At 41.8% G+C, this 11,075-nt stretch overlaps 1 protein-coding gene across 1 annotated transcript; it reads left to right on the forward strand.

Moving 5' to 3' along the window:
- The first annotated feature begins 1,070 nt into the window (after window positions 1-1,070).
- nqo1 (NAD(P)H dehydrogenase, quinone 1) lies at window positions 1,071-4,951 on the forward strand. The gene is made up of 6 exons (XM_087794406.1): window positions 1,071-1,182; window positions 2,292-2,459; window positions 3,730-3,860; window positions 4,162-4,275; window positions 4,338-4,439; window positions 4,504-4,951. Exons 1-6 carry the CDS (start codon window positions 1,179-1,181, stop codon window positions 4,813-4,815), a joined length of 831 nt encoding a protein of 276 aa, XP_087650532.1. The 5' UTR covers window positions 1,071-1,178; the 3' UTR covers window positions 4,816-4,951.
- Window positions 4,952-11,075: the final 6,124 nt, after the last annotated feature.

The following is an 11,075-nucleotide window of genomic DNA, read 5'->3' on the forward strand; positions in this document are numbered from 1 at the left end:
ATTCGAAGCAAACACAACGTATAAATTATGAAAAAATACAAAAAATAATTGGATTACAATCAAACATTTTTACGTGTAGGTTCATCTGTATTAAAAATCAATTTTCAGCTGTCAATCTTTAATTGTTTCTATTTCCCATTTTGTATCACCAACTAAAAAAAATGCAATTGTTGTATTTTAAACCTAGACACTAGCTAACTTGTTCTGCAGGCAGGCACACATATTTTTGCAAACAATTTCTCTGTGTGTACAACACGCTTGTCTTCGCTCTGTGAGGTTGTGAGCTGCATGAAGCAAAAGTGTCCAGATAACATTCCTTCCACATTCCTTAGTAAAGATGCATCTTGTTATGTTGCGAAAATGATGCCGAGATTGAATTGAACAGAACAAGGGTAGCAGTTTAGAAAAAGTTACTGATGGAGTTAAGAGTCTAGAAAAGAGTTCAAGAACTAACTACTTCATTTTTTTATGTCAATGGAGTGATCGATCCAAAACTGACTGATTCCACAAATAGAAGTAGTCTAAAGAACAGAGGAAAAAAAAACCCAAAGCAATCACTTTATTTTCTGTAACTTCTGTACATTTGCATGAATAATATAGATTATAAAGTGGTTTCCGGCCGAGCGTGAGGTTTACAATAGATTAAATTTGTATCTAGCTGTTGTGATGAATACATTCTAATAATTGGTCTCTGTCAAAGAGATAAGGTTAAAAAATAAATGAATGAGATGTAAGCCGATTTGCTGAGACTAAGTGACAAGTGAAAGTTGAGCAAATAGCACAACTTCACTCAAATGACGATGCCCTCCAATTTTCTTCTAATGAGATGATATTAAGTCGGATTAAAATGTTTATTAAGCCCCATGACCCTTTTGGATAATCCCTTAAAAGTGACCCAAACATTCTTTTCCAGGCCAAATGAAACCAATCTGATTCCTCTGCACCAGTGACTCCACGGGCCGACACACACACTCTGGCCTCCTCCCTCTCTTGCACTTATCTAAACCGGTCTTGCAGACTCAGAGATTCCTTTTTTTTTCTTCCGCCACGACACATTTCCCTCATCTAATGTTCAATCTAACAATGGTTCTCACGCGAAGCAGAAAGCAGCAGGGTGTATAAAGAGACTTTAGACTTTAGACCTGGTCACATTGGCAGCCAAAGGCAGCACAGACAACATGGGTGAGTCAACACTAACTTTATTTATTTTACTATACACATATAGAGATGGATTTGAAAAAACAGTTGCATTTACAATTTATTTAAGTATTAAATGATAAGAATGTAATTTAAAAACATGTTTTTAATTCACTTTTTGCTGCAATGTAACCCTTCAAAAGACAGACGGACTACTCAGGGTGAAGTGTCACAATGATCTTTGTTTATTTTTATTTTGGCTGCATTACAAGAAAGACATCCAGGGCGGAATGTAAAGGCATCTTAACCCCTCTTGATAAACACCATTATTCTTTTGATTGTTTTTATTTTGTGTATTATTTTTTTAACTTTTTTTTATTATTTTGTTTTGGAAAGATAGCAACTTTATCTATTATATTGTGTTTTCATTCTTGATTACAACCTGTTTCTATACCCAGAATATTTGAGATTTAAAAATATATTCGTACTTGTTAAATTCTTTGAAAAGAAAAAAATGTTTTAATTTGAGACAAAAACAACAATTTACAGTGCAGGTTTATTCTCTTAGTCTTTAATTTGTATGTTTTGTTGTTTAAACGCTTTGTGAACATGGTCTGTGACACACTACAGATAAAGCTTACTTACATACTTACATACTTACATACTTACTTACTTACTTACTTACTTACTTACTTACTTACTTACTTACTTACTTACTTACTTACTTACTTACTTACTTACTTACTGACGTACTTACTTACATACTTACTTACTTACTTACTTACGTACTTACTTACTTACTTACATACTTACTTACTTACTTACTTACTTACTTACTTACTTACTTACTCACCTACTTACATATAATTTGCCAATAATTGTTGTTAATGAATGTGGATACAAAACAATTAAAGTTGGATCAAGGTTACCTGGACAAATGTGTTTGCGATATCCCTTGTTAGGCCTATGGGGAAAGGTTAACGTCCTCCAACTCCGAGTCACCTTGACCCTGAGATGACACAAGGCTTAACTGATGTAGAGTATGTGTACGTGGACCGCGAACTGAAGAGTGTGTAACAAACTATGGAATTGATTCAGAAATGTTCACAAATAAATCATTTTTAATAGAAAGAACATTTTCCGGTGTCTTGCAGCTCCAAAGACAGTCCTTATCGTGTACGCCCACCAGAGCCCCGGCTCTTTCAATTCCGCCGTTCTCGACGTGACATTGGAGGAGCTGCATAAACAGGATTATCGGGTCATTGTGTCCGACCTCTACGCCATGAACTTCAGGGCCAGCTCCACAAGAGAGGACATCGTCGGTAAGCGGCGCATTGGCAACCAAATGGTTGCTATGGTGCTGTGAGGAGAAATGTACTTACCTGGACTTCATTAACAGGAACTAGCCATTGACTTTTAAATGTGTTTATTTGATTATCTGGACAAATGCAACAGCTTTGATAGTTTTCCTGGTTAACCACAGTTACAATGTTACTGATGTTACTCCATAACAATGAAATAAATCTGTTTTTTACTTGGCGTGTCATCGTCTCTCAGCTCGGACTGCCGAGACAAATGAATCTACTCACAGTTGTCAAACGGATTATGCACACATCATTATTCAGTTGATGGTTGTTAAATCAACCTGTGGGTGTTATCAGGTTGAAAGTGGAAAAAATCTAATTTATTTCATATTATTCACACGTCAAGCATGTCATCTTTCATTAATCCATTGAATTTTGGGCTCACAAACAAATATTGTGTGATACATGTGCTTCTGTAAAACATTGTGAATTCGTCCTTGATGATAAACCGAATCAGTGCGATGTAATCATTCAATCGTCCTTAATGTCTCTGTAGACGTCCTGATAATGCACGTAGTGTTTCAGGAAGACAAAGAAATGAAAATGTTTAAAATGGAGGGAAGATACTGTGAGATTCTTTCACATTTCATAGTCTGAATACATTAAGAAAGGAATATAATTTCAATGTAATTTATTATCTAAACAAAAAAAATCCACTCATTTATTGTTTCCTTTTTAGTCATTTATTTGTTACTCATTACTAAGTATTATTTGATAAAATAACTATCAACTGCAAATCCACCCGTACATTTAATTACTGAGGCTATTTCTTTGAAAAAATAGTTTAACTGTTGGGCACAACCAGAGTAAATAAAACCAGTTTAAGTTTCATTAGTATCTCCTGCATTGACAAGATTCGCTGACAATAATTAAGCGTAATACATTTCTTCAACCTATAATCAGAGCACGTTGAGTTCCTTTCGTACACTGTATATTCAACCCATCAGTTTGGTTCATTTTCCCTTCCTTTCCCATTCAATTTCAATATACAAGTGATTTTCTTTTCACTATATCCTTGAGACAGACTCACCTGGACTGTTGCCATTGTGTGCAGCTGCAGAAAATTTGACTGTAGGTATTTACTAAACTGTTATTTTTTGAATGCATGGTAGGCTGAGAAGTCACAGACCCCCAGTGTTACTATGAAATCTCCATCCTCTCCGTAATAGCAATAGTACAAACGTTCCAACACCTTTAAACAGTCAGTTCAGAAAATGTTTGTATCCAGGCGATCTAAAGAACCCGGAGCTCTTCCAGTACGGAGAGGAGACCATGCATGCCTGGATGAACGGGCAGCTCAGTGACGACATCAAGGAAGAGCAGCGCAAAGTAGAAGAGGCCGAACTGATCATCTTCCAGGTCAGACAGCTGTTCCGTGGTTGGATCTTCAACTTGTGACTGAATGCAACTCAGCTGGTAGTTGCTGTTTCATTTATAGGTATAATTATTAGTTCTACAGCTTCTGGCTTCATTGGGAGATTTTCACAGAAACATCAACATTGTTCCTTTAGTCGGAATGACACAATGACTTCTTCATCTAGCGAAAGTTTAATTGCAACTCTACGTCTTAGTAACAGACTCTGTCCGAAGAACTTTTGTTCTCACAATTGCATGAGATCAAAACGAGCTAAACCTTTCTGAATCTCACGTTGTCTTGCAGTTTCCTTTGTATTGGTTCAGTGTTCCTGCCGTCATGAAGGGCTGGATGGATCGAGTTCTGACTCAAGGGTTCGCCTTTTCTCTGGAGAAGATGTACAATCATGGAGTTTTCAAGGTTTGTCAGTTGTTAGAAGGAGAATGACGCACTTGATAATCAAAACCTTTTTTTCCTTGCAGGATAAGAAAGCTATTTTGTCCTTCACTACTGGTGCCACGGAGACCATGTTTCGCCCTGACGGCATCAACGGAGACATAAACATCGCTCTGTGGCCTTTACAGGTGAAACAGGTTTTATTTCTTCTGTAAATATTTGAATCTAATAACCTTTTTCTTCTTTCTGCAGAACGGCACGTTGCACTTCTGTGGATTTGAGGTTCTAGCTCCTCAGATCTTCTGGTGTCCTGTTCACAGCCCGTTGGCTCAGCGGACTGCAATGCTTGATGGGTGGCGTTCGCGGCTAAAAGGACTGATGGCCGAAAAAACGTTGTCCTTTGCCCCCTGTGAGTTATTTGACCTCAGCTTTAAAGGGGGGTTCAGACTGTGGCCTGAAGTGAGAAAAGAGCTGGAGGAGAAGCCTTATGGAATCACCACTGGACACCATATCGACAAACCTCTTCCACCAAACAACCAGACCACAGTACAAGAGACAAATTAGAGAGTCTTCTGTTGTTTCTTTACAATGCCATTTACATTCTTTACCAGTGAATCGTTTTTTGTCTCCATTATTTAGTCGGATATATTAATATTTCTTTAATTATAAAACAATAAAACATACATGATACTCATAAAAACTTCTCTTAATGTCTTTCTTTTTAATCTATTTTGTTTCCTTTTGAATATAGAATATAATTAGGTCATTTAATATCACACATTTTCTTGGGATTTATGTGCTGAAATAATCACTAATGTTCTCACTTCACTACTTCTGCCTCTTCTTGTATTTCCTTAATTTATTTATTTGTCTTTTTAGATGAGGGACTTGCTGGAAAGGTTGCCAGTCCATCAGACTACATAGAAACCAGTGTGGCAAAAGTTTGACCCTCAAACACATATGGCCATCTAGTGTCAAAGTACTGTAGGATTATCTAAATATCAATGTTTCTGACAGACTACAAAAAATCAATTTTGTATATAGCTTTTTACTTTTAGTTCCACCTTTCTTTTGGCTTGACAAACATTTATAGAACATAAAGTGGTTCCCTAGAAAAAGAGAAAGCCCACCTAACTTAACACACAACTATAGACATTTTTGACTCATTATTCATTTTTGGAATTTCCCAGAGGGTTTCCCCCATGATATCAATAAAGTTATCTATCTTAAGGGTGGGCAATTCAATTTACTCATGGGCCACATATACTGTGACTGTTGTATGGGTCAGCCAAGCTGAAAACCTAAAAAGGGGTAAAGGGGAGAGAAAAACAAAACATTTATAAAAAATGAAACAGCCATATTCTATTAAACTATGATATATTTTCATATAACATTATGAATATACGATTATATATATATATATATATATATATATATATATAATATAATATTTAATCAAATTATTTTAGGGGAAATACATATTCACAAAGAGCAAAGAAAGGGAACGTCTAAAAAAAAAAAGAGTTATAAAATAGTTGAATGACCAAATTGATTCTGGTTCATCAGCCCCAAAAAATAGCTCAGATAACAACACAATGAACAATGAGCTATTGGTTTTATAACTTCACGTTCTACGAATTGGTGCAAAGTCCTCTAACTGCTTTGCTACTGGTTTATCTTCGAAGCCCTGCCACGTAAGAAAAAAAATTAATGAACTCGCCACCCAGCTGGGTGCAGGCCACTTCCTATAAGAGATGGGGAACCCCCAGCTGGGTGACGTGGGTACCCCAGATGTTCCTGCTTTGCCCTCCGAACCAAGGGAAGGAGGAGTGCGGAGAGGAAAAGGTGAACAGTAGCCCGGCTGGCCAACTCGAGTGGACCAACACGTTCACGCCTAGTGGGGGGCAGTCCGAGGCCCTGATGCAGAACCAAAGAGGACCCTTGAAGTTCTCCTTGCTGGCGAAGAGGTCCGCCGCTGGGTGAACGAACCGAGACCAAATCTCGACCACCACCGACTTGGAAAGACCCCATTCGTCCTGGATAGCCCCCCTTGACAGTCTGTCTGCTACTATATTCAGCTCGCCCAGCACATGCTGAGCTCTGAGTGAGAGCAGATGACGATCTGCCCACAGCCAAATCTTGTTTGCCACAGTCAGAAGGGCTAGGGATCGGACTCCACCCTGGCGGTTCACATACAGTCGTCTTACAGTACTAGGACATTGGACTGTGACAGTTGGGGGAGAGGTGAAGTAGGACGTTGTGAATTTCTTTCAACTCTAGCCAGTTGATGTATCTGACCACCGGTCTGTTCCGGACCCCGCTGGCATCAGGTCTGACCTGAAGTTCCTCTCCGACCTGTCAGAGATGCGTCTGTGAACACCTGAGTGTGATGAAGTATGCAACCTAGTGGAACACTCCGCCTGAGGTTGGCCAGGGAGTTCCAAAACTGGATGACATGCAAAGCCTGGGCGGGAAGATGCACTTACAGACCTTGGTCCAGCTTGGGGTCTAGCTTGAGACGACTGAACCATCTCTGGAGCTCCCTCATGTGCAGCAAGCCCAGCCGCACCACCGTGTGAGCCGCTGCCATGAACTCCCGGAGGGACAAAACAGCGCCTGCTGTCGTCACACGACATCGAGCTATCAGCAACTGTGCTGTCAGTCGGAGAATGGACGGATTACCCATCTCCGGGATGCACGTGCATCCTTCCTCCATGTTCAGCAATACCCATAGGTAAACCAGAGCGCTCTTGCTGAGGTTTACCATTAACCTCAGAGTGGCAATATGGCTCAACACCTTCTGTGTGTGATCGTGACTCTATGCCTCTGACCTGACAAGGATCAACCAGTCGTCTAGATAAGTTAAGAGCCTCACTTGCTCTCATTGGTTCCAGTGCTGCCTCCACACACTTTGTGAAAGTCCTGGGTGCCAGGGAGTAGCCAAACTGGAGTCGAGTGTATTGAAACACCCGACCTCCGAGGGCGAAACGCAAATACTTCCGATGTCTCTTGACTATCGGAACATGAAGATACGCGTCGGTCATGTCGATAGATGTCATCCAGTCTCCTGGACTTACACCTGTCAGCAGACGCTTGACCGTCTACATCCAAAACAGGGGGTTCGCTAGAACCTCCTCTCATACATAAAACCCGGCTCTGTGGGAGAAATGCGTGAGTGCGCGTGGAGAACCTCGGACTAGCGTCATGTGTGTACCCTCTCCCCCCCGGAATTTTGCTTAGCTCCCCGAACATCTCTTAGTGCACAGGTGTCAAACTGGTCCAGAAAAGGGCCAAGACGGTTCAGGTTTTGGATCTAACCAGTCGTTTTGCAGTCTCGGCATGATGCTTCGCCACCTCTGCTACGCGATCACTGTTGGCGGTTGCCAAACCTGCTGCAGCTAATGGCTCTCCGGCTGCTGCCGGTGCTGACTTCCTGTCCGCCACCACTGCTGCTGCTGCCAACGTCTCTGCAGCTGCTGCGGCTGCGGTGGCTGCATGGATGTGCTCCGCTGTTTCTGGATCCCTCCAGCCCAGGTGATGAAGTCGACGTGCGAGATCTCCGGCGTCGAGTGCTGTAGCCATGCATAGCCTCCTCATCTTGTCCATGCAGATGGTCATAGAGTTTCACTGACTCCTGCAGCACCGCCTCCTAGCGAGCCACGATATGCTTGAGGCCGGACCGAAAAGAGAGGCCTCTGTTATTGGCCCATCCGGGAGCGTTCGCGGTCTTTCTCCGGCAGGTCTGTGTGCCGTCAACCTATTTTCAGCTCTATGCAGAGCTACAAGGTGGCCTGGCCAGAGCCGAGTTCGGGGATCGAGGGTGGCTCACACTGCGTCTCCAGTCCACCCCATCCACACGGCAGTAGGGTCCATAGGTTGCTACAGGAGTCCCAGATCTCATCCATTTTCGGGCAGACCAGACCAGCAGTTCTGCGAGCCTCATCCTTCCAGACTCCGCATGTGAAACAAGGTGTTGTGACTGGGGTTACTGGGGGGGGTCTCGACCTCCATGCGGTTTGACGCGGCAGTGAAGAGGCAGGGGGGCATCACACATCATACATGCACATCTATCTACTTCAATTTTCACTCATTTCTGCGATCAGTTTCGTTTTGTCTTCTGTCAGGAGCTTTCTCGCTGAGTTGAAAAGGATTAATTGGGATTAAAGGCGCTGACAAGGACGGCTGCCTCTCCAGTAGCTCCGCAGCAATATCTATAACTTTCTGTTTTTATTAATTTTTTTAGTATAATTTTTTTAAATGGATACTTTTGAACATGGAGGGAATCGTCTTGTTTACTCAAGAGAGGATCTGCTGTCGCTGAAGTCAATGGCACGGGCTGGAGATTGTCACGAGATCCCGATCGAACTTCAGCGCCATTACCGTGGCTGTAGAGCATGGAAGAGGCTAAAGGCTAAGCTAACGGACAATCGGAGACGTCACAGACCATCGATCCCAACGATCACGATGGGGAACGTCAATTCACTGACAAATAAGATCGACGAGCTGTCTGCCCTCAATAACCAGCGGATCTACAGAGAGAGCAGCTTGTTTATCTTCACGGAGACGTGGCTCATTCAGCTGACTCCGGATGCACACGTGGACCTGCCGGGTTTCAGCACCGTCAGATCGGACAGAGACGCAGACGCTTGCGGGAAGCGCAGAGGAGGAGGTCTGAACATGTACGTGAATAAACGCTGGTGTAGCCCGGGACACGTTACTATGAAGAAAGTCTTGTGTTGTCAAGATTTAGAACTGTTGGCTGGCATCGACCATTTTATGTACCGCGTGAGTTCAGTCACGTGATCACGCTGTGTGTTTACATTCCTCCGAGCGCTGCGGCTCCATCTGCCTGTGAGAAGATCCACACGATGACAACTCGACTTCAGAATCAACATCCTGACGCGTTTATCATCATCTCTGGGATGTGTCCATGTGTATAAGAAAGTTCAGAGTAAGAAAGTTCAGAGTAGACTGTACTTTCTGAGGAGGCTCCGATCATTTAACATCTGCAAGAAGCTCCTCTGCATGTTCTACCAGTCTGTAGTGGCCAGTGTCCTGTTCTATGCTGTGGTGTGTTGGGGTGGGAATGTGTCCAAGAGGAGTGCCAACAGGTTGGACTTACTGATCAGAAAGGCTGGCTCTGTGGTTGAAGCTGGACTCACTGGTGACAGTTGCTGAGAGGAGATCACTGGACAAACTACTGTCCATCATGGATGATGACAATCATCCTCTCAACACTGTCATCAGTGAGCAGAGAAGCAGAATGAGTGCCTGAATGCTCCTTCCCAGGTGCAAAACAAATAAGGTAAGGTAAGGTAAAACTTTATTGATCCCTCAGGAGGTCTCCTTCGGGAAATTGTTTTTTACCAATAGCCAGCAATTTTTCATAAACAATAAAATAAAAAAATAATACATAAAAAATAAAATAAGAAGAAGAACAAAAAGAGGAAGAACAAGATGACACAATCTAAGTCTAAAGATAAAGACAAAGAACATAGGTCAAAGAAAAACAACAAAGACAAAGGATACAAAGACTAACATGGAACAGAACATCCAGATACTCTCACTGTACTCCTGCCCCCGAACTCAGAATTGTACAATTTAATAGCCTGAGGGATGAATGAGTCCCTGAGTCTATTTGTTTTGCACCTGGGTAGGAGCATTCGTGCACTCATTCTGCTTCTCTGCTCACTGATGACAGTGTTCAGAGGATGACTGTCATCATCCATGATGGACAGTAGTTTGTTCAATGATCAAATAGATCAATAGACTCAAGGACTCATTCATTCCTAGGGCTATTAAATTGTACAATTCTAAGTTCGGGGGCACAGTGAGTACAGTGAGAGTATCTGGATGTTCTGTTCCATGTTAGTCTTTGTATCCTTTGTATTTTTTTATTTTTCTTTGATCTATGTTCTTTATCTTTAGACTTAGACTTACTTATTGTACCATCTTGTTTTTTCTCTTTGTTCTTGTTCTTATTTTATTTTATTTTGATTTATTTTTTATGGAAAATTGTTGTATTTGCTGTGGCTATTGGAAAAAAAAAATCCCGAAGGAGACCTTCTGAGGGATCAATAAAGTTCTACCTTACCTTACCTTACCTTAAGTGCGGCAGGGAATCCCGAACTCTTATAGGAAGTGACATGCACTCAGCTGGGTGGTGTGTTCATTAAGCTTTTTCAGATGAGGCAGGGCTGTGAGGGTAAACGAGTAGCCAAGCAGTTAAAGGGCGGAGCACCAAATGACGTAGAACCCTTTATTAACTGTGCGGTTCATTGTGTTGTTATTTAAGCTATTTATTGGGACTGTTAAACCAGAATCCACTCATTAGTGACCGGTATGACCAGTACAGGAGAGTCTGCAGATGTACTGCCCATCACAACGCTAATGGAATTTTTAAAAAAAAATGGAATATTTTATGAATAATTGCTGTATTGCTTTGTCTTATTGGAAAAAAACAAAACAATTTCCCGAAGGAGACCTCCTGAGGGATCAATAAAGTTCTACCTTACCTAACCTAATGGACAGGGAGTGAGACTGTGTTGGATTTCTTGTTGCTTGTCGGACGAGTCCATTATCGAAGTAGCCGTAAAAGTCGACTGAATTGTCACGTCAAATAATTTTCTCGAACCATATTATATTTTGGTTCTTAATTTGAAGAAAAATTGCATCACTTGCACTTCGCAGAAAACGTTGACCATTGTGACGCAGTAAAGAAATGACATCCCTTCAAGCAAAGTGGTACAGTCCTCTGTGACGTCACGTACAGAGCTTCGCTCGGTAGGCTAATATGTAGAGGGAGGGGGATTGTTGTTTATTGT

The sequence above is a fragment of the Callionymus lyra genome, chromosome 6, assembly GCF_982586985.1.
Source record: "Callionymus lyra chromosome 6, fCalLyr1.hap1.1, whole genome shotgun sequence".
Classification (NCBI taxonomy): domain Eukaryota; kingdom Metazoa; phylum Chordata; class Actinopteri; order Syngnathiformes; family Callionymidae; genus Callionymus; species Callionymus lyra.

What these genes read in the sequence shown, in the direction of transcription:
- nqo1 (XM_087794406.1), top strand. An exon ending in ACAATCATGGAGTTTTCAAG is followed by an intron (nt 4,276 to 4,337) that starts GTTTGTCAGTTG and finishes TTTTCCTTGCAG; the next exon opens with GATAAGAAAGCTATTTTGTC. An exon ending in TCGCTCTGTGGCCTTTACAG is followed by an intron (nt 4,440 to 4,503) that starts GTGAAACAGGTT and finishes TTCTTTCTGCAG; the next exon opens with AACGGCACGTTGCACTTCTG.